Raw genomic sequence first — 22,605 nt, forward strand, 5'->3', positions numbered from 1 at the left:
ATGTCTCAGCTGATCATTCAACTAGAATGGAGTGTTTAAGCTCCACATTCCAGCATAAGCAACAAATTCCCTGGCATATGTGTGACAAAAAGATATTAATCAGTAAGCGAAATCTAATTGCAACCTGTAATTTAGTTTCCATTTCAAAAACCTTGAGGTACACAGCAATCTACATGGGCTGAACATTTCCTTTTCCAGCGTTTCAGATACACTATATCACAATAACTAAAGATGAAGCGATCACTATGGAACTCAAATTGGTTGCAGCCAATGCCCCCAGATTATAAAATATGTGACAAGAATGAGCTACCACACATCAATAATCTGCTGTAAGCACCAATCATCATCTAGAGGTTGACATGAAATCATCTCCATATTATACCTTCTTATAAGCAGTTGAGTGGCATCCCTCAAGTCCATTTGAAAGCTATATATAGGGTTTGAGTTAAGATATGAACAATCAGGATAACTATCTAATTCAATTTGGAAGGAGTATGGAAAGAATCTCAACCCTGGAATGTGTCAATCGTTGTACAAGTCCTTCTGTTATGCCCAATTTGGTTACATCGAGTACAGTGCAATGGGCGTACTTCCTTTGACTGAAATGGCCTACAAGCCCGTTTCTTTCTAGGTGGATCATGTATTTCACCCCATGTCTGGACATCTGTGTCATTGCTTTCTTCGATACACTCATAGCCATTATCTGTGGAAATAATATCCCTTTCTGGCTCAGTGCGCAGCTCTTCCAATGCCTTCTCCCTACCAAGGAAAGCCCTCTTGTATGTGATAATTATGCCATACTCTTGCCGAATGTCATTCAAAATTTCTCTTGGCTTGTAATTTCGATTATGACGAAGCTTGTCTTTTATACAATTAGCTATCCATTTTGCTGTTGCTTGACGATGGCCAGCATCTTCTGTTCTGACACAAGTGTGTTCTGGTGTTAAGGTTCTTATCCTAAATGTGCTGACCTGTGGGAGCTTTGATGCATGTACACGCCATGTGCACCCTTCTGCAGCACACCTGTGATATTACAAACCCAAAAGACATGATTAAACAACAAGTCCAGTACTACTGAAAGGATAGCAATAGACTTAAATGCAAGTGTATTAGCATGTTGGTGGTTGAAGCAGATGTGAAATGGCCTCTGATTGATGGGTTGGCTGGTGATAAATGTGCTAAGATGAGATGAAAGTGAGGGGACAGAGATTTATGTAGTCCCACCATAAGCAACTATTCTTCACTAAAAACTATGTAAAGCTTCATAAACAGAGTACCAGATGAGAAAAGCTTATATAAATATCTTCTATCTGAGCAGAACAAGGGTGCATGCTGACTCACTTGCGGAAAAGGGGCATGGTCAGAGTGCTCAGCCATGTTAGGTTAGAGTTGGGTTGAAAGCTGCAAACCCAAATGCAATAGATCTATAATTGAGTTGTGGAAAAACTAAACTTCTGCAGCAATTCCATATTCAGATGAATGTAGCACTGACTTAAACCATTAATCAGCCAGTGGGATGTGTTATTTTTAAGTCATTTCAAGGATGGGATGAAGGCATGAAGCAGCCATGTGACACTTAAATTAGTGGCTGTACTGGTAAAAAGAATAGCTAATATTACTAAAGTTGGATTTCCACAAACTCTTCTGTCATAATATACCTTCTAAATCTAATTCTGCAGTGCTTACAGAAGGCTTCTGATGCTATCCCAGATACTCCAAGCATGATATATGTATACACTTCTATACTTTTGGAATGTATTCTGCTGCAAGTTTTCATATAAGTTTGCAACTACATAACCTATATCCACAATCTTCAGTTCCATGCGTCTGTACTATGGTGTTGAATTGAAATTTCAGTTTTCACCATATCTTCAGCATGGCCAGCAATTTCCATCAAGAATTTGATTGAAATAATGACAAATTAAGGTTCACAAAACAGTTGATAAGTCAGGATGTACAAATGAGTTATAGTAACAACCTGGCTGTGACACGACGCTGATCCGACCTGATCATATGAAGCTCAAAATTTGCAGCAATGGCAGCACTTGTCAGCGAGTTGCGAAATGTCTGCACATCTTCATACTCCTGACCAACAACCAACGACTGAGAGTCTCTCTGAAATATCTCGCTTGACATGCATGGGTTGACGGATTCATGCCCTACATACCCTCTTCTCGAGGATGTCGCAGAGGTGCTCGGACCACTGTGGCTATCAAGTGGTTCTTCTCTTGTCACCATCGCCATTTCTCTGCAAAAATTTTCCCTTAAAGCTGACTACTTGAAGAACTTCCACATAAAACAGTAAAACGCACGACAGTGTGACTTGAAGAAACTGTGATAAAAATAAGAACAAAAGAAACACAATTGTCGGGTTGCCTATTTAGCAAAAAGAAAAAAAGAGGTTACTTTTTTTATGTTAGTTTACAGAAGAAGCCACTGAAAAGTACTTCTATATTGAATTAAATGAGTAGTAATGATCTGAAAAAAAAAATCCAACTTTTCATATAAGCTAATGATAATTCTGGGATTTGGGTTTAAGGTTGGAGTTATACCTGACTGCATCTAATGCAGCAGCTTGAGAGGTGGCGGTGGGCATGCTATCCTCCATGGCGATGCCTTCTTCATCGCTAAAGAGAAAGATTGGGATCTTGCGATTGGAATCGAACTCCTCCATCATAGTCCTCACATCGTCGTCGTCCTCCACAGAGACGAGGCGGGCGTCGAGGCCGCTCGATACGCCGTCATCGGGGAGCTGGAATCTGACGTCGAGCGATCTCGGATCAGCGTCGCAGATCTCCGACATCTTGGCGAGGAGAGATCGGAAGCTTGCTGACCGTTCGATCGTGACCAAACGAGTCTTCCCACCGACGTAGAACGCCCTTCCTTGCTCTCTCACGAAGCCACCGCCGAAGCTACACAGGAGCTTCGCCTTCTCCCCCGCCATCGGCACACAAGATCTAATCCCAACCCTATAAATGGATCAAAGGGGATATAGCGAATTGGAATTGTAACAATTCGATCTCGCCGGCAAATACAGCTCCACCGATCAGAGAGGAGGGAGATGAGAAGAGGGGTAGATGGGGAAAGGGGCATTTGGGGAATGGAAATGAGCGGAGAGAAGAGTTAATCTGGAAAATTTGCGGAGGGTATTACGGTAATTTGGGTACTCCTATGGGGGTATAATGGGATTTGTGAATACTTTTATACAGTGCGTTATCCTCTATCCACGGTCTTCATTCGGTGATTCCTCCACCAGATAGTATTAAGATAGAACGAGAGAGACAGAGAGAGCTAAAATGGAGGGAGCTCTAAGCAAGAATGCTTCCAGGATTGGAGTTCAAGGCGTCCATGGTAATTTCTCTCTTGTATCTTTTTCTGATAGATTCATGAGAAATACTAGTGAACCCTGAACGATTCTGATGCACTTACTAATTTTTATGCTATTCCATAGTTAGTGCAGTGATCATAGTGAACTGTTCATCTGATTCATTATTTGTTTGTCCATGGAAATTGTTGGTGTGGAGAAAGAAAATGAAGGAAGAGAATGTATTTTTGAGGAACAAATTCTTTTTGAACTTATGAGTGGTGCTTTTTGTTGTGTTTTATGAGTCAATGATGGAGTATGAACTTCATTATGTAATTTTGGGTTTAATGAGCTATTCTATTGGTCGAATTGAGGTTGGGTTCTTACTGTGTTGTCCTTGATACTGGTTCTATTGCTAGATTTTGTGTGGGAGTCCATTAACCTAGCAAATCTATGGCCTAGGGTTCCTGCAAAATCAAGATTGGTGGGGATTTTCTTTTTTCGGTTAATGCATGCTTATAGCTCTTGAATATGCTCTGCATTTGTGCACCACTATTGATTCCTTTTGTTATCATCGCAATGCAAGTAAATGAATCCTTGTATAATTGGACATGTTTAATGGTTTCTTGTGTATAACCTTTTCCTGGAAGGTAACTTCAACTAATGTAAAATTCTTGGTAGCGTATATATAACCAATCAGATATTGGAACTAGGAAGTAGAAGGAACTTTAAATTGTTCTTGACTTAAACTAGTTAGAAAATGATGTCTTTTACATGGACATTCTGAAACTTGAAAATAGCATAATGCCATCTACTTCTTATAGGCAAGCAGTTTCGAAAGTTGTATAAGCCAAATTGGTACTTTACGCGAAGAGCAATATCCACTGCCAGTATTGCTTGCTCAATATCATTCCTTGAACCGCCGGAGAAACCTAACAAGCGTAATGTGAAGGTATCAATGTTTCGCTCCTCTTTGTTCTCAATTCTCAAATCTAATTCATTTGCTGGTTTTCTACTTTGCAGTTCTTTCTGAGATAAAAGGGCTAGAGTTCCAATGACAAGAATGATGTTGTTTCCAATTCTAAACAAATATATGTAAATCCTCATCGCCCTAAAGTCATAAATTTTGGAGTGACCTGAACGTAATTAAGCTTTGTGTTTGTTACTTTTGAGTACCCAGTTATCTAAGTTCTGGAGAGATCTTATTGTTTGACTTTTACCAATCACAAATATTCTCTGGTGAGGTGTTGACAAAGACCAAGAAAATAGGACCATGCCTGTGTTGTTAGATATGGTGTATGACTTACATTTTCAGGAATATTTGAAATATAAATTGATAATGTGCTAACTAAGAAGTATGTCTAAAAGTCTGTATATTAATGGAATTAAGTGCTGGTAAATGTTATTACCTCAGGTCTTTGCTGTTAGGAGGAGAAGGGCATATCTAAAATCTGATACATATGTTCTCATAGAACCTGGTAAAAGCGAAGAGTTCGTTTCGGAGGAAGAGCTCAGGATCAGATTGAAAGGCTGGTTAGAGAATTGGCCTGGAGATGGCTTGCCTCCAGATCTTGCAAGATTCAGTTCCATTGATGATGCTGTTTCTCACCTTGTAAAGTCTGTTTGTGAGCTTGAGATTGATGGAGAGGTGGGTTCAGTACAGTGGTATCAAGTCCAACTGGAATGAAAGACTCTTCAGCACATAGCAAGTGTAAAGAAAACTATTCTTCTTTCTAAATTTTTTCTTTGATCTTATGAGAGAGAGGAATCTTTACGATGGTAAATCTTATTTGGAGTCTCAATGTTTTTTCCTCTTAGAAAAAAAAATGTCTCATTACATACAATTAGTGATAAATCTTATCTAATATTGAGTTCTTATCAGATCAATTATATCAGCCGTTTGGATAAACAGAGAGAAATCAAGGATAAGTATTTATAAAGTGTGAGGCAAAAAAAAAAGGGGGGGGGGGGGGGGGGGGGGGAAGGGGGGGAATCACTGCATCCAAAGTCTATGACAGGAGTGAACTGACAACAACCTGTAAGGACTATTTTGGTATCTATTAGGTGGTTGGTTGTCTGCAATCCGAGTCCGTGCCGTATCCAACGGCTAAATTGCGTTATACGTCAAACCAGCATTATGTACGGACTAAGACTTTTCCACCGTGTTGACGAATATGAAAAGTCAAAGACGACTCCCGGGAAAAGACGAAACAACGCGGAGGAGGAGGAGAAGAGGAGGATGGCGAAGTGAAAGGAGAGGGCAGAGTTTAAAGGGAAGAGAAAAGAAAGGAGAAGGAAGCTTCAGGTCATCTCATCTCCCCCGTCGTGGGTTTTTGGTTTTTCCCATCTAGAAGGATTTTGGTGGATTTCCTTGTTGTAGCGCAATTCCGTAGAGGTTTCCTTCCACTTTTGCTTGTCTTGTTCTTCTTCTTCTTCTTCTCCTTTCGAGTCTTGTGCTTTGATTGAACGACTTCGTTGTTGATGCTGGTGACTTCGCCTACCTCCAGTAGGGCCTTCTGTCTTCCTCTTTGAACGCCGTGCCCTAAGAATTCGTTTCCACGATCTTAGGGCTTCAGTTTGCTGTAAGTTTCTTTAGCTTGTTTTGATTGCTTTCAGCTTTTCTTCTCTTGTTGCCGGATCGATCTCTGGAAAAAAAAATTTGATTCGTTCCTCCAATTTTAGTCGAACTGTATTGCAAGCTGGGGATTAGTGTAGTAATTTTCTAATAATTCGCTTGTTCTTAAGCTAGTTATTGCAATATACCCAGGTTGATAGCTGAATCACTTCTGTCAAGAAACCCTCTTATTAAATTGGCTGTTCATCCAAGTATATTTCCCACTATTTATTTGGAATTGCTGCGATATTCTTTTGCTTTGCCTGTGTTGGATTTCCTGTCCTGATGAGGTAATCTACTATGGCTAGATGTGCATGTGAAAGCCGTTGAAATGGGTGAGGGAGGTAAAGAAGTACTTAACGATGACATGGTCAAAACCATCGGCAATCTAGATACGGGCTACTCGAACATGAGCCTTGCAGAAGAAGAGGAAGTTGTCATTGATGAAAAGAGGCTTAAGTTTTTGCTGGAAAAGGTCCTCACTGTTGATTCCAATCACTCCATGATATGCTGTTGTGATCCAGAAGAAGCATCAGGGTATTTGCAGACCGTAAATGAAATTCAACAGCTTATGGAGAATTTAAGAAACTTTCAATTCAGCAATGAGAAGAAAGATAGGAATGAAGCCTTAGTCCGTGCGGATGACATTCTTGAGATGGTGATGCCAAGGATTGAAGAGGAGTTTGTTCATCTTTTGGTTAACTACCAGCAGCCGCTGGAGCCTGATCATATGTCTTTCCGTTCGACAGAAGATGATAGTGTGTATGACTACTCAAGTAGTTCTTTTGGTGAGGAACCAATCGAGGGTAAAATTCAGAGCGATTCTAGTGCAAACTCAGAAGAGTTTGTTGTTGATTTGATCAATCCTTGTGCACTCTCCACCATCAAATCCATCGCAAAGTTAATGTTTCTGTGCAACTACGACAAGGAATGTTGTCATGCTTACGTAAGTGTCAGAAAAGATGCACTTGATGAATGCCTTTCAGATCTTCGCATCGAAAATTTGAGCATCGAAGAACTGTTGAACCTCGATTGGAAGGTCCTAAGTGGCTTGATAAAGAGGTGGAACCGAGCACTGAAGGTATTCATCCGAGTCTACCTTGCCGGTGAAAGACGCCTTTGTAATATTATTTTTGGAGACCTTCTGAAATCAGTAGAAGATTCGTGCTTCATTGAGATCTCTAAGAGTTCATTTGTGCAGCTCCTCAGTTTTGCTAATGCTATGGCTATTGGACCTCCGAAACCGGAGAGGCTGTTCCGGAGACTTGATATGTATGAGGTTTTGGATGATCTTCTAATTGACATAAAATCCTTGTTCCCAGAAGAGTATGGTTATAGCATCTTAACAGAGTGCCATGAGGTTTTACTTGGGTTGCGTGAATCAGTGAGACGCACTTTCACGGATTTCAAGTATATCATCCGGTTAAACACATCAACCACTGCATTTCCTGGAGGTGGAGTACATCCTCTTACGAAGTATGTCATGAATTATATGAACACCCTTTCAGATTATAGTGAGACTCTCGTTTCACTTCTTGAGGATGAAAATGGTGACAACCAGTATTCATCAACTGAAACTGATGGGAGAAAGAACGTGGGTTTCAACCCCTCTGCTATGTCCTCGCATCTTCTTTCACTGACTGATGCTCTTGAATCAAACCTTGAAGGTAGATCTAGGTTGTACAAGGATGATTCATTGCAGCATATATTTATGATGAATAACATCTGTTACATGGTTCAGAAGGTTAAAGATTCTGAACTTAAAAGCTTTCTCGGTGACAATTGGATCCGTGTGCATAATAGGAAGTTCCGGCAGCATGAAATGAGCTACGAGAGAGCCTCATGGAGTTCAGTACTCTTTTTCTTGAGGGAAGAGGGTATCTGTCCTCCTGGGACTAACGCACCCTCAAAGACTGTCCTTAAAGAGAGATTCAAAGGGTTCAATCTTTCTTTCGAAGAGGTTTATCGCAATCAGACTGCATGGCTGGTTCCAAATGTTCATCTTCGAGATGATCTTAGAATCTCTATATCACTGAAGGTCCTACAAGCATATCGGACATTCATGGGAAGGTACCGCAGCCATATGGATGGCGTGAAACACCGAGAGAGGTTCATCAAGTACTGCGCTGATGATCTGGAGAAGTATTTATTGGATCTTTTTGAAGGGTCACCAAAATCGCTGCAGCATACTCAGCGATGGTGAGATTCATAGGTAGATCAAGATTTGCATGGTCCTTTTCCCTTGTTGTGTGTATTATATAATCATCTTAAGTCATTCAATGTCTGTGAACAAGAGTTCTTCATGTTCCAATATCCAGTGCTAAAGGTGCAAGGAAATTCAAAAGAACTAGGGACTTCCACTATGTCCCATATGCATATATGTTGTCCTCTTCACTTCTCTACAGGCACTCATTGTAAATGACCTCTCTGAGATCGAAGTTTTATGCACCTTAACTGCATGAAATCTTCTGCTGCAATTTATGTATTGCTAGTTTGCTAGCATGCATCTTAATTCAACACACAGGAAAAAAGATCAAATCAGCAGTTGGTATTCTAAAAGTAAACATGCTTCTAGTTTGGCAAACAATCATTTCAGAGATTGCAAATTCACAATTATTCCAAAGGATTAAGCTAATAGAGATCAGTAAATTTATTACAATGAGAACAGAAGCTAAGATGTTCATGAAAAAGCTTAAATTTAATGTTCTATATCCTCCTCCTGGCCTAAGAGAACTGTCAAGGCCAAATTATGATTTAAAAAAAAAAAGGAGAGAATTATAGTAAGACTTTTGAACTACTGTTTATTTTCATATGCATCCCTCTACCAGTACTGATAAAAGAATCCCTTATTCAACTTTTCTCTTTTTACAATCATAGCTAATGATAATAATAATCTAGGAGGTCTAAGTATAATTATTCTTTAGAATAATTGCAATAACTCTTTAGTCTTTTGGCCAAGTGACAAATAAGGGATAATGAGAGGCACTACTTCCCCAAATGCCCTTGCAAAACCCTCTCAGCCTCTCTTCCTCGCCCAGTTATCTTGAGGGGTATTTTTGAGATTTGAGAAATTTAAATTATATTTTCTAATTAATTTTACGTAAAATAGTCTGTTTAGCACGTATAAAGAGTATGGATAAATATTTTAACCCATCTAAGATACCAGTATAATATATTCTAAATCAGGATAAGATAAATTAATCCATAAAAACTCGGATAAGTCAGTCGCCGATACTAGCTATAAAAGCACAGATTGACCTTTCTACTCTTTCACCACCCTCTTCTTCCGACCCAGTTCCAATGATTGATAATTTTTACCAGCGAAAGAGAACTCTCATCGGTTATTTGGGGTCTTCCCCTATACCTTCGTCTCCCTTGAACTGCTCCTCGATCCTTGGATACGAACACCTCTACGTTCCTCTCCGTCTCGTCGTCTTCTAATTGTTGGTCTTCCTGGACGCGGAGGTGAGGCCTTCTTCGCTAGCGATCTTTTGATTGGTTCTCTCTTTTTTCTAGTTTTGGGTTAGTAATTATGATCAAAGGACACGGGGTTCTGTTCTTTTCTGTTGACATCAAGCAATTGGGTTGTCGAATTGTTCATCCTGGGACTAAGCTGATTTGATTTTATACCAAGAGTTCTTGTTTCACTCAGATTTTTGGTTTTTTTTAAGAGAAGGGGAGGTTGTGGAGTTTTATACCGGTCAATGCCTGCAGTAGCTAGTAGTTTTGTTGTGAAGAAGCAATCCAAAGAAAGATCTTTAATTTTGGTGGAGAAATTGTTTTCTATTTTGCATCATCTATATATATATTTTTTCCCTCTCCTAGATGATGGACTCGATCTGTTGCACATATCAGAGACATCCATTTAAGGCTAGAAATAGAGCTCCAAATCTTTGAACCATGAGAAAGGTGAGTCAAATCCCCAGGACACAGCAGTCTTCTTGAGTAATAATTTTGTCAAACAGTTGGACAATTGAGGGGTAACTGAAAAAAAAAAAATCATCCATCACTTTAACAGGTGAACCTTCTAATGCAACACAGACTAATTATGCCCTGTCCTTAAAACTTTCTGAAAGTGATTTTATGAGGTCCACTTATGAATCTGGAATGTTTTAGATCATACAGCTTACAACTTCCTTGAATGACATTAGATAATTGCTTTGAATCACAATATATAATTTAGTCAAATCCATGTAGGGGGAGTCATGATTCTAGTCTTGTCATTAGTTTGCTTAAAGAAGTATACATTTAATTATTCCATTTATGTAGCTTATTTTCTTCACTTTCAGTGAATCTTATTTGTGTTCTCTTGTGTTGGAATCAAACTTTGTTAGGTTGATATGCAGTGAGGACTTTATGCTTGAAAGATACAAGTTCTAATGAAAAACCAGCGGTCTCCACTTATACCATCTGAGCTTCCAAAACCTGCTTCTTTCCGTGAAGGTGTTAAGACATATAGCATTGAGAATCCACTTCTTCCTGGATTTGGGGTTTCAAATTTGAAGAAAAGAGGTCATGGTAATCGTTCATGGATACAAATAGATAGAAGTGGGAAATCACAAGTCATAACTCTTGATAAGGCAAATTTGATGAAGGTTTCCGGTTTACCTGCAAGAGACCTTCGGCTTCTGGATCCACTGTTTGTTTATCCTTCAACAATACTAGGTCGAGAGAAGGCCATTGTTGTTAGCCTTGAGCAAATAAGATGTATAATAATGGCAGATGATGTTTTTCTCTTGACTTCATTGGATCACTCTGTCTCTCGGTATCAATCGGAGTTATGCAGAAGACTTCAGATGTCACAAGAACAAAGTGGTATGTTTTTTTCTCTTTTTATCTAGAATTAAATTTGGATTTAGTGAAGTTACATTTGTTTTATAAATATAGATGAATTGTATGTCTAATCATATAATCTCTGTGGATACAAATTGGACTGGTTAACTTCAGCATAGAATTTTATCTTCCTCAAACAAACTTAATTCTGTATGATGTGCTTATGTTGTAATACTTTCTTTGGCTTCAAGATGATCTACCTTTTGAATTCAAATCACTAGAGCTTGCGCTGGAGTTAGTTTCTGCTTCACTTGATTCTCAGGTATGCTCTTGTTGTTGAAGTCGTCTACAACATGTGACTTCTGCTCTGCTCATGGAGGAGTCCCTCATGTTATAGACTAAAATTGCTACTACTACACATTTATTCATAATTTTTTGAACTTTGGCGGTATGTTTCTGGTTCAACTTTGTATAGTTCTGCATTATAAGAAATTACGAGTAAAAAATTTATGATAATCCATTTAACCATCTTCTCGATTTATATTAGGTAACAGAGTTAGAAAATGAGATATATCCTGTTCTAGATGAACTAGCATCTTCCATTAGCACTGTGAACCTTGAGCATGTACGCAGGCTCAAAAGTCGTCTTCTTGCCTTGACTCACAGAGTACAGAAGGTATAATTTCCATATTTCTTCTTTTCTCACATAGATTCATAGAAATTTTTAAATTTTTTATTACTAATTTCCTTTTTCAGTATTAAAATACTAGACCAATGTTCCAGGTCCGCGATGAGATAGAACACCTCATGGATGATGACGGAGACATGGCAGAAATGTACCTAACTGAGAAGAAAGAGAGGACGGAGGCATACTTATCCACTGCTAAATATGTTGACACAGTATCGGCAAGCAACTGGGTCACAAGATCAGCACCTGTATCACCTACATGTTCTAGTAATGGACAGCTGGGAAAAACATCAGGCAGTACTGTAATGAGCTTTGACAAACATGGGAGCTCTAAGTGCTCATCTAGTAGTGGAAGTTGTGTCGAAGAACTAGAGATGTTACTTGAAGCCTATTTTGTAGTCATAGACCAAACTTTGAGCAAGTTATCTTCCGTAAGAACTTTATTACTGTTTTAAGATATTCATTCTTTTTTCTCATTCCCTGTGAGCATTCTAAATTGTATTTTGCTTGTGGTCTCTCAGCTCAAAGAGTACATAGATGACACCGAGGATTTTATAAATATCAAATTGGTGAGAAGCAGATGAGAGACTCAATTAGATCTCTTCAGAACCATTTTAAGAATGGGCCCTGATTTAGACTTTATTTTATGGTTTTAACAGGATAATGTTCGCAACCAGCTAATCCAATTTGAATTGCTGCTCACAGCTGCCACATTTGTCGCTACAATCTTTGCAGTTGTCACAGGTGTTTTTGGGATGAATTTTGAAGATTCTGTGTTCTCACATCCATCCAACTTCAGGACAGTCCTGATCATATCAAGCTTTTCCTGTGCAGTCATATATATCTCTTTTTTTCTATATGCTAAATACAAAAGGCTATTGCCCTTGTAAGATAGTATCCATCAGTGCAAACTCTTTTTTTTTTTTTTTTTATCCCTCTCTGTTCTATAATTATTCATTCCTTTCTCTTGTAACTTGTAGTTATTGTATACTTTGATTCTTGCATCAAAGCTATTGAATTTGGTGCTCCTTTTCTTGTATCTGTGAATTTTCTTATCTGTTTCTTGAGTTTATCATTAGCTCGAACAATGGGGGAATTTGAACCAAGAACATGCCTAATGAAGGGTGATATCTCTATTACTAGTAACATATAGTAGATGTGTTTTAAATCTTCGCCACAACGGAAAACAATCACAGCCTTAAATACCATCAAACTGGCCTGAACTGGCTAGCTGCTTGCTTAAAGTCAATTATGGTTTAGATTGTTTCATTGGCAAGTGAAGCTCTGAGCTTTGAGATATTGCAGGTGATCGACTGCTGAATACGAGTTTTTGTCTGCATGGTTATCTAAATCGATGCAGCAATTATACACTTTCAAGTATTCTTACAGTTCTCAGCACTCGCTTCTTCTTATTGAACTAAAGAAACCAAAACAATGGAAGCATTCCAACTAGCAAATTTCCAAACAATGTGTTTTGAGTACTTTTTTCCATCCAAAATAGGAAGTTAAGTTCCATAAAATCTGAATTCTTAAAATCCATAGGTCTTCTATCTTTCTGAAGCAATAGAACATCAGCTGAAGTAGAACATAGAAATCCTTCAAGACTATTTCACCTGCTATAAACGACAGAAGAAATTTTGCAAAATTAAACAGGAAGAAATTGTTATGAGCAGCACCTCTGTTAGATAGTAAACTCTGGAGGAACATCTTTACCCTCATTTTGGAGATATCTCATCATACTTTTTCTCCTAAAAAGAGGTGCAAATTCTCAAATTCCCACTATTTAATGTATCATCAAGGATATAAGCAAATATAAACTCGCACACAAGGAACCTCATACGGACAAAGTGTGACAAACATTTTTTTCAATTTCCATTAAGACGAGAAGGAAATTTAGATCATTATAAAGCAAAAATAATAATAAGAAGAAGAAGAAGAAGAAAGTAACAAGTACACCGATAAATCCAATGCTTGAATTTGCTCTCAGGATAAAATTGATGTCCTAGAACATCAACAGATTGGTAGAACATTGCACCACAAACACTTCAAGCAATGTTCGCGTCAATAAATAGAAGAGACAACCAAGAGCTATAGACACCGGAAGAGCAGGCAGTGCCTTCCGGTACAACGACAATAGTAACAGAGTGACACCAAGCCCTGCTATAATCGCAAGATAACAAGCATATACCGTCATGAAATCGAACAATGCCGCCCTCCCCACTAACACGCTGTAGAAGATGAAGTCCCCCAATCCCAACTTGATTGCTCCAGATGAACCCAATCCAATCCCTTCCAAGACTTCTTCCTCCTCCTCCTCTCTACGACTACCACTATTGGGTTGGGACTGTATTAAAGGAGTGCTCAGCTCAGAAATTGAAGGTCCATTTGTAGATTCCTCTTCAACCACGACCCTCGTCTCCGGCAGTGGATCCCCGATCGCAGAACCATTGGAATTAGCACTTGGGTCAGTGCCAAAATCCCTCCTCTCTCTCCACAACCCTCTCGTTGACCCCGGGCGATGCACCACAGGCCGCGCTTCGTACACCAATGCTGGAATCTCCTCGTCCCGTGAGATCGCGAGCTCCACAAGAAGCCTCAATGGCCCGCCGGGTAACAGAACGGCCGCCAAATCGTACAGAGAGATGGCGACCAAGAGAGCCCAAGTGGTCCACTCCGGCAGTAGCGTAAACCAGTAAGCAACCAACACACCAATGACGACCAAGTACGCCTGGTTCACCGAAATGGGCATCTTTGACATGAACACGGCCATGACCCCAACGACCGCGAAGTTGGCCAAGAGGACAAGGAAGGTGATTGCATCGACGGGGATGTCGAAGCGGCTGAGGAGGAGGAGGGAGATCTCGCCGCCGAGGAACCCGAGGACGATGAGGGAGGAGAAGGCCATGTAGGATTTGAGGAAGCGGATGAAGCGGAAGTAGAAGAGGAGGACGAGGAAGAAGGTGAGGAGGGTGACGAAGAAGATGAAGATGATGGAGGTCAAAACAGCGGTCTTGAGGTCGTCAAAGATGGAGGAGGAGGCGGAGGAGGAGGAGATGGAGGAGAGAGGAGAAACGGAGGAGGAAGAAAGGGAGACGACGAGGAGGACGACGAGGAGCATGCAAGAGGAGACGGGGGAGACGATTCGGATGATCTCCTCGCCGAGGGAGTCGAGGACGCTGCCGCCGGAGTCTGATGGTCGGGACATCTTGAGAGGAATGGATTTGGTGTTGGATTTGGCTCTCCTTTAACCCAGTCGAAAGACTAATTTCCCTTTCTATATTTCGTTTTTTTCTCTCTCTGATTAAAAATCCCAATATCAATATCAAAGCTGTTTCCACGTGTTTCAGATCGACCGCTCCATTCAGATCATCCAACGGTCAACATAACTCCAAAGGAGACGGCTGCCTAGGATTCAGTTATATATAACGCTCTCTCTTCTGTCTCTGAAAGCCCTCTTCGCCAAAACCTCTCGAAGGTAAGCTCCGCTAAAACCCTAATCCTACTTCGTAACTACGTCATCTCCAATCCCCTTCTAGATCTCCCAAGTCGCAATCTTTCTGATACGATCTCGCTCTTGTGTTTGAGAGGCTATGCATAGATTTAGGTTTCGATGAACGATAGAGCTATTTGCTTATGGCTCTGTTGCTTTTAAATCCTTCGTATATCTTTACTATGAAGTCGTGATTGAGATAGTGTGATTTGGGGTTTCTCCGCAAATCATAATATCGTCCTTGTCAACGGGAATCTATTTATGTTTGTTACCTTTTAAGATTCATATCTTTATGGTAATCTCTATTTTATAGGAGTAAAGTAAAGTTGGTTCCTTTTTCCTCCTTATGTGTTTTTAACTGAATCTACTACTATTTCGGGGAGTTTTCTGATGTATTCCTTCTCCCTTTTTTCTTTGTAGTTTGGTTTCAGATCCTAAACAATGGCTTTCGCTCGTAAAGTTGGTAATCTCATTAAGCAATCTATTAACGCTAATCCATCTCTCTACCAAGCAATACGATGCATGTCATCCTCGAAAATCTTCGTCGGAGGTTTGCATATCATTTTTCCGACCACTTCTTTTGCTTATCCTCTTTCTTTGGTTTAAATAGCTTTTAATATCCCTAGTAACTCAATTTACCAGGATTATCTTATAGCACAGATGATCAGAGCTTGAGAGAAGCATTCACCGGCTATGGTGAAGTGATTGAAGGCATGTGTTATTTTATTTCCTCTAGGAGACAGTACCTTTGTGAATTATATGCTGGAATAGATTTACTTGCTTTGTTTCTAATGTTTCTTTTTTTTTAAAAAAAATTGGGTTCTTGCAGCTAGGGTTATTATGGACAGGGAAACCGGTAGGTCAAGAGGTTTTGGATTTGTTAGTTTTACATCTAACGAAGAGGCCACTGCTGCTATCACTGGCATGGATAGTAAGGTATCTGCCAAACTGCATTCCTCTATTTCGATTTTCATTCTTGAAAGAATGATTAATATAATGTTTCTAATAATTCTTGGTTTCAATTATTAACTTGCCTGCCCACTTTGGAATAATATGTGCTAGACAAACACTACTTAAGTTATATTTCTATTTATTTTCTACCAGTACCATTACTGTTGAAGAGGTAATTGCTTGCAATAAACATGGCACCATGTATCAGAATGGGAAATCCTACAATTACATCTCAGGATGTAGATGCTCATTACTTCACCATTACTTCATTATTAGGTCAGATGAATTAAGATGAGTTTGGAATTTTAGATCCTCTCTTATTTTGTTCTTTCAAGTAGGAAATTCGAATGAGAATATGATAAAGAAATCATGATGCATAAAGGAACAAGCAGATGGAATTCCATTGGACTATTTGGTATATTAGATATCTGTTGCATATTTTGCAATTCAAATATGTCACTCATGTTCTCGATGACATTTCTTATACAGTGTTCCATCTGTTTGTTCCAATTGTAGCCACCTATTATCCTTACATCAACATTTTTTATTCCATATTATGTGTGACGTTATTACTCATTAGTGATCAAATGAGCTGCTGTTATTAGGAGCTACATGGCCGGCTTGTCAGAGTTAATTATGCTGCTGAACGCAGCCGTGGTGTTTACGGTGGCGGCAGCTATGGTGGTGGTGGCTATGGCGGTGGTGGCTATGGCGGTGGCAACTATAGTGGTGGTGGTGGTGGCTACAATGAAGGCAGTTATGGTGGTGGCTCCAGCAACTATGGTGGTGGTAACACTGGCTACAATAGCAGTAGCGGTGGATATGGTGGTGATGGTGGCAGCTATAATGGAGGGTATGGTGGTGGATCCAGCAACTACAGTGGTGATAACGCTAGCCATAACAGTGCCAGTGGTGGGTTCAGCGAAGGCAGCTATGGTGGTGGTAACACTAACTATAGCAGCAGTGGAGGGCCTGGAGGTTATGGTGGTGTTGGCGGTACTGGCGGCAGTGGAAGTTATGCCAGCAATGAAGGTAATTTTGGTGGAGGCGGCTACAATTATGCAGGTGACAGTGGAAAGTATCCTGCTAGTGGAGATGTTACCTACACTAGTGGTGCAGCCGGTGATAACAATGGTGGTTATGGTGTTACCCCTGGAGGCAGTAATTACAATGTCACCAGTGGCGGAGCTGATCCTTATACCAGTGGCACAGCCAACAATAGCTATTCCAGCAGTGGTAGTGCTGGTGGATATAGCGGTAATGGCGCAGTTGGAAATTGAATTGGGGTCAACGCAGTAGAATAGCGATCCTATCTGGTAGCACCAACAATAAGCTATGATAGTGGCAGCCATGATAAACTGTTCGTGAGCAAATATAAGGATGAATTTGATGAACCTCGCTTTGCTAACAAAGACTGCTGAACAATTTCTCTTGTCATGTTGTCATCTTAATTTGTGATGTTGTATCCCTTAGTTTTAACCTAAGGACAATCTTTTATGGCCATGTCATTTCTTTCTTCACCTTTTAACTTTTTGAAGTTGCAATGTCTCAACAATGGAACAACTCCACCGTGACTAGATTCTTATGAATTTTTCTACCAGTCATATGTTGAAAGATGCAACATGCTTGAAATTATGTACTAAATATTGATTGGTCTTTTGTGTGAATGGCTATATTCTAGTTTATATCCTTGCTGATAGAAACAGAGTTTGTGAGACATATTGACTGAGCTGATAAGGTCTGTGGCTAGCCTTACAATCTTGGTTAGGACGTTGATTAAATTTTTGAATACCATCTACAGATCAAGCTTTACTAGCTTGACTGATTGGGTGAGCGTCCAGCAGCATCCTGTCTGAGATTCCAATTAAATAGTTTGATTTTTGTTGGACTCCATTCAAATTGCTGTGATCTAGAAACCAATTCTTGGAATACACATAGGAGAGTCGCAAAGAATATAGTATAGACCCGCATGCTCTAGAAAGCTTCACATATCGATCGAAGGGGAGGAAAAAGAAAAGGAAAGCAATTATTTTATCTTCTAGTAAAAGCTTGAAGGCATCGCTTAAGCTCTAAAGAGATCTATTTTCATTTTCGTTTGCTTAATAAGATCAAATGGACACTACCATCAGATGAACAATGGACGAGGATAATTAATCGTCCACTGAAAACAAAATTTTTTGAGCATGTATAACGGCAGGTGAGCCTTTTCTTGTTCTTTCTACAATCTGTTGGATTAGCATCTTACTCTCATCGTCATAGTATTCATCTTCCATGTCTCCATCGCTCTCGCTGAGTGCTGCCCTTTCGAAATGTTTTGCACCTGTTGTTAGCTTGCATTCAGCACCATCTTCCATGCCCCAAAGTAAACTCCGATCACCTGGATATGATTCATTTGTAGGTGCTACTTCGATCACATTGGTGGCCGAAAGCATGTTCCCCTCTGAATTGGCAATTTGCATGAATTCTTCATAAGCTTCATCATATGCATTTAATGCATCTCCAGATAGGTTTAGACAGAATGGTTGTGAGACCAAAGGGCTATCTCGTCTCATCAAAGTTGGGCTTTCCTGGTTGGAAGAAGATCCCATATCACTATTTGAGAAGGGTCCTTCCAAGAAAACGCGCTCCGCTTCCATCCTCTGCAGTTGCTTCTGGCTTTGGGCAAGTGATATTTCAAGCTCCTTGATTCTTTCTTCTAATCTGTGTTGGATCACCTCGTGGAGGCGTAAGCTGAGCTCTGTAGGTGAAACCACATAATTAACATCATGTGCGCAACCTGTAGAACTGCTCTTGCTATCCTGATCATGGTCATCCTCACTTGTGTCATCTCCACAATCAAGCACATTGGCTCTTAGTTCTCCATGAATTACATCTCCAATGAACTCTTGCTCAACCTGCAATAATACATAAAAGGCTAAAAATTAGAAGCATGGGATGTGCATTAGATGAGGTGTAATGGACATTAACAGATGATACCACAGATAAAACTACAGAATACTCACAAATGGGAAATGGAATGCAAAGCATACATGCCCAGTTAATGATATCAGATAAAGAAAAAAGATTCAATTTTGTTTGTTATCCATTTCAATGGGGAAAAGAAGAAGTCATAGTTATTATAATGTACTTTAAAGAACTTAAAGCACATTTAAATGACGCAGAAAACTGATGGATGAGAATTTCCATATTACGAATTTACAAAGAATTGTTGTAATCAACAAATTCAAGAAATGCAACAAATAGATGGCAATTTTTTTTGTTGGAAAAAAACAGGAGTTTTAATTATCTTTAAGGCAAATAGGAGATTTAAGAAAATGAGAAACACCCATATTTCGGGTACAACATCCCAAATGTATAGCAAGAAAACCACCCAATAGTAACAAAGAGAAGACATTGACTCAATTAAATAAGTCATAATAATATAAAGAGGCATGGAACATCAATTATATAAAAATGAACAGATCAATCTCTCTGGAATTTCTAGAGCCACCATATGCAAGAACAACACCCAAGTATAACTCATAAGAAATACCACTAAAGACATTACACATACACAGAGAGCTAACCTAATTTATTTTCATGTCAAAGAGTATTCATATCAAATCAGTGCAAACTAGCAGTTTTGCCTATCTACTAGTAGGATTTAGATAGTAGGTCCTTTGTCTACATTTGAAGGCAAGAAGGGCTACAATAGTGACCACCTAAATGCAGTGTCCACATGTTATATGGCCTGATTTAAGTTCTAAAGTTGAAATTTAATGTTTGCCAAATTTCTTTTGCTTCTGCAAATGTTAGTTTGCTTATCAATGGAAAGCTACAAACGCCAATAATGTTTACTCAAATGCTATTTCAATAATGTCAACAAAATGACAACATACCTACTTTGACAAGTGAGACTGAAAAAAATCGCATACATTTAGGAAACCCTAGTTCCTAATACAAGATATAGTGGATGGTAAAATAGTGTTACAAAATTTTGACAAAACGGCAAACTAGCATTTAATTGTGTTTGTAAGTGGTACAACTTTAAGGAAAAGTAGGTTCAGTTCACACCTCACCGAGGGCAGATATTCTTCCTTCAAGGCTGTTAGCATTCATGTTCAATTCCAATCTCTCCAGTTCAGCTTGAAGCTCTGCTTCAATCTTGCTCATTGACTCACCTTCGGTAGTCTGAGGTTGGTTCTGCTCCCCTATATTTACCAAAGGAAAGTAAGAAACTGAAACCTGATTCTTGGAAAACTTAATAGTTCTTGTTTGCATTGCTGCAAATACCTTCCGCATTTCTACTAGCTTCATGAATCACTTCATTGACGGTCAGAGATTCTTTCATATCCAACTCCTCCTGTAAATCTTGAACCAAGTTCTCTGTCCGCTTCAACATGTCACTTAGTTTCTGTACTTCCCTTTTATTTGATAATACAGAGGACAAAACGCCAATTGTGACTCCGATAGAGAAGAGAAACATTGCATCAAGTGAACCTGGGAACAGATGGTTTGTTTCAGGATGAGAAAGTACTGAAAGACACTTAACAATGTAGAGATAATATTGCAACAGTGAAAATTGGATTATCACATAGCAGCATTGCAACAGAAGGTAATAAATGCAATAACATTAACGTTATCTGGATCTTGACAACAAAAAAAGGAATTATCAAGCTGCATAACAAAAAGAAAGAAAAGAAGAAATAGAAGAGAAGTAATTTATAACAAGAGGAATATGAGAATGGCTGCAGGTTTTTCATACTTGAACCTGCAAGATATGATGGTATATCAGCAAAATTTCCTGATGCAAATGCATACTGTTAAGTAATCTAGGAGGGGTTCATAAATTAGTTGAGCAGGTCTGCAAGGAAGCCCACTGAGAATGATAGCATACAACTTATGAAAATAATCGTGAGCCAATTAGATACCTCAGGAAATGACTTGATCAGATACAGAAACAACTAATATGATGCTTACTAAACATCCCTTGTCGACCAAGACAACCAAGATGATGAGAAAATTTCTATATATATATATAAGTTATGGTTCTTTAAAAAAAATTACATTTCAGCAACTTGACCAAAACTTGAGTTCCTTATAATGCTATAAATGTTATTAGAAAGTATTAGGAAATGGTAGTTAAATTACCTTGTGAATGTGAGTATTTGGTCATCCTCTGAGAGTTGGATATACCCAGTCTGCTGTGCTGCATATCCCTGCTCTTCCGTTTTGATTTCCTTATTTCAGGAAGAGGAGACATCCCAACTACAGTTTCTACTACTCTCGAACTCTCTCTATCAACCTCCTTCTGCAAGACAGTGTCGATTGACACAGACAAAGGTTCATAGCTTGACTTACTGATTATTTTGCTCCCGTCTGTTACGACAAATGGCCTCATGGATGTAGTTGGGGAGGAAAATGAACTGAACACATACTCTTCGATTTCAAATTTCTCATTGTACAGCTGAGGGATGAGACAATTCTCCATAGAAAAAAGGGGTTTCACAGAAGATCTGCGAGATCGCTTGCTTCTAATAAAGCTTCGACCTCTAGCAGAACCATAGCCAAGTTTAATACACTTCGGTGAAACCTCAACTGCTGAGGTATCTACAAACCCATTCATCTGATTTCCACATCTGCCAGAGAACCCGCCACTTAAGTTCATATTCTCCTCGTTTATGTGAGAGTCATCCATTTTAAAAATCCATGGCTGCAAGCTCAAAATAGAGCTAGGATCTTGTACATACTCCTCTGATAAACCAGTTGCATTAGTCGCACTATTTGAAGTCATTTTATTCAATGAAGCATCAGCCCTTGATCCCAAAGAACTTTTAGGAGTATTACAAGGAACCTTTTCCGTATCCAAGGAAAGATCTCCAGAAGCTTGTCTACAAATCAATCTGCGGAAGATATTGCTTCCAGATTCCATTCTCTTCTGATCATTGTTCTTATCCATCGAACACTTTAGCTTCCTTCCAATGTGGGATACTCCAAAATCAGCTCTTGCCCTAGTCGCCTGCGCCACTCACTGCCACGGCTATCCACAAGCCCAAGTATGCTCCTCTTCTCGCAATATCAAGAAGACAAATCCGAGCCTCTCGGTCTTTAAAAGTCTCGTTTTTCCCATTCAATGGAGAGAAAAATGACCCCGAAACTTAAACCCCAGAAAGCAATCCACACCCAAATGAGAGAAACATCTCCAATCATTGTGAACGAATAGCAAATACCCCGCCCTAGGACGACAAAAGTTTCCAACTTTAAAGCAAAATGAGTAAATGACCCCGCCCTACAGAGAGAGAAGAAGAAGAAGAAGAAGAAGAAGAAGAAGAAGAAGAAAAAGAAAAGAAAAATCAATCTTGGCTTCAGAGGCCCATTCCGACGAATCATCAAAACAAGTTCTAAATCAGAAGAAATCTAGGAAAAATCGAAGAAAAATTTAGAGTTGGGTCTCTCACCAGAGGGGGGATAACGCAGCAACCCGACCACCTCGCAATGCCGAGAAAGTGAGGGGCCAAGGATTGAAGCCACTCATCCGACAACAGCACCCACTCGTTTCTCGGCTATCTCCCGATAGCTCACCATCAAATCCCAACCTGAAGAAGACAAAGGAGCCGAGATTTTTCTTTCCTCCTCTATTAATCTCCTCCTGTCTCGCATTGATGAGACTCATTCCGAGTACCACATTGTTGTGGTTGCTTTTGTCTATTGGTGCTCGACAACTCCAATGGGCATGCGCTCTTACACTTGAGACATGGACAATCTAGTACTGTTAATCTACACCGTTCAATGTCAAGATCTATCAT

The 22,605-nt window shown here is 39.5% G+C and overlaps 7 protein-coding genes across 9 annotated transcripts; 4 read left to right on the forward strand and 3 right to left on the reverse strand.

Moving 5' to 3' along the window:
* Positions 1 to 117: 117 nt before the first annotated feature.
* Positions 118 to 3,083, reverse strand: LOC140762714 (uncharacterized). Its single transcript, XM_073100625.1, has 3 exons — positions 2,553 to 3,083; positions 1,979 to 2,248; positions 118 to 1,023 (listed from the first exon to the last, which is right to left on the reverse strand). The coding sequence occupies exons 1-3, from the start codon at positions 2,942 to 2,944 to the stop codon at positions 507 to 509; spliced, it is 1,179 nt and encodes a 392-aa protein (XP_072956726.1). The 5' UTR covers positions 2,945 to 3,083; the 3' UTR covers positions 118 to 506.
* Positions 3,084 to 3,163: 80 nt separating this feature from the next.
* Positions 3,164 to 4,991, forward strand: LOC140762716 (protein CHLORORESPIRATORY REDUCTION 7, chloroplastic). Its single transcript, XM_073100628.1, has 3 exons — positions 3,164 to 3,351; positions 4,129 to 4,256; positions 4,719 to 4,991. The coding sequence occupies exons 1-3, from the start codon at positions 3,297 to 3,299 to the stop codon at positions 4,989 to 4,991; spliced, it is 456 nt and encodes a 151-aa protein (XP_072956729.1). The 5' UTR covers positions 3,164 to 3,296.
* LOC140762713 (exocyst complex component EXO70E2-like) lies at positions 4,881 to 8,298 on the forward strand. Its single transcript, XM_073100624.1, has 2 exons — positions 4,881 to 5,015; positions 6,227 to 8,298. Exons 1-2 carry the CDS (start codon positions 4,988 to 4,990, stop codon positions 8,119 to 8,121), a joined length of 1,923 nt encoding a protein of 640 aa, XP_072956725.1. The 5' UTR covers positions 4,881 to 4,987; the 3' UTR covers positions 8,122 to 8,298.
* Positions 8,299 to 9,179: 881 nt separating this feature from the next.
* LOC140763825 (magnesium transporter MRS2-5-like) lies at positions 9,180 to 12,418 on the forward strand. The gene is made up of 7 exons (XM_073102189.1): positions 9,180 to 9,383; positions 10,253 to 10,733; positions 10,943 to 11,013; positions 11,239 to 11,367; positions 11,475 to 11,810; positions 11,901 to 11,948; positions 12,039 to 12,418. Exons 2-7 carry the CDS (start codon positions 10,298 to 10,300, stop codon positions 12,267 to 12,269), a joined length of 1,251 nt encoding a protein of 416 aa, XP_072958290.1. The 5' UTR covers positions 9,180 to 9,383; positions 10,253 to 10,297; the 3' UTR covers positions 12,270 to 12,418.
* An 803-nt stretch (positions 12,419 to 13,221) lies between these two features.
* Positions 13,222 to 14,727, reverse strand: LOC140762773 (presenilin-like protein At2g29900). Its single transcript, XM_073100718.1, has one exon. It carries the CDS (start codon positions 14,582 to 14,584, stop codon positions 13,382 to 13,384), a length of 1,203 nt encoding a protein of 400 aa, XP_072956819.1. The 5' UTR covers positions 14,585 to 14,727; the 3' UTR covers positions 13,222 to 13,381.
* Positions 14,728 to 15,650: 923 nt separating this feature from the next.
* Positions 15,651 to 17,464, forward strand: LOC140762774 (uncharacterized). The gene is made up of 2 exons (XM_073100719.1): positions 15,651 to 15,805; positions 16,426 to 17,464. Exons 1-2 carry the CDS (start codon positions 15,710 to 15,712, stop codon positions 17,098 to 17,100), a joined length of 771 nt encoding a protein of 256 aa, XP_072956820.1. The 5' UTR covers positions 15,651 to 15,709; the 3' UTR covers positions 17,101 to 17,464.
* Positions 17,465 to 17,830: 366 nt separating this feature from the next.
* On the reverse strand, positions 17,831 to 22,502 carry LOC140763494 (uncharacterized). 3 transcript variants are annotated; one of them, XM_073101707.1, is made up of 5 exons: positions 22,258 to 22,502; positions 20,951 to 22,035; positions 20,093 to 20,299; positions 19,874 to 20,010; positions 17,831 to 18,714 (listed from the first exon to the last, which is right to left on the reverse strand). In XM_073101707.1, exons 2-5 carry the CDS (start codon positions 21,756 to 21,758, stop codon positions 17,971 to 17,973), a joined length of 1,896 nt encoding a protein of 631 aa, XP_072957808.1. In that variant the 5' UTR covers positions 21,759 to 22,035; positions 22,258 to 22,502; the 3' UTR covers positions 17,831 to 17,970. The 3 variants fall into 3 exon arrangements, with proteins under 3 accessions (XP_072957808.1, XP_072957806.1, XP_072957807.1); XM_073101705.1 differs by having other exon boundaries at positions 20,951 to 22,088; XM_073101706.1 differs by having other exon boundaries at positions 20,951 to 22,502.
* Positions 22,503 to 22,605: the final 103 nt, after the last annotated feature.

This window comes from Typha angustifolia, chromosome 7 (assembly GCF_048772165.1).
Source record: "Typha angustifolia cultivar Huaian chromosome 7, ASM4877216v1, whole genome shotgun sequence".
NCBI classification, from domain to species: domain Eukaryota; kingdom Viridiplantae; phylum Streptophyta; class Magnoliopsida; order Poales; family Typhaceae; genus Typha; species Typha angustifolia.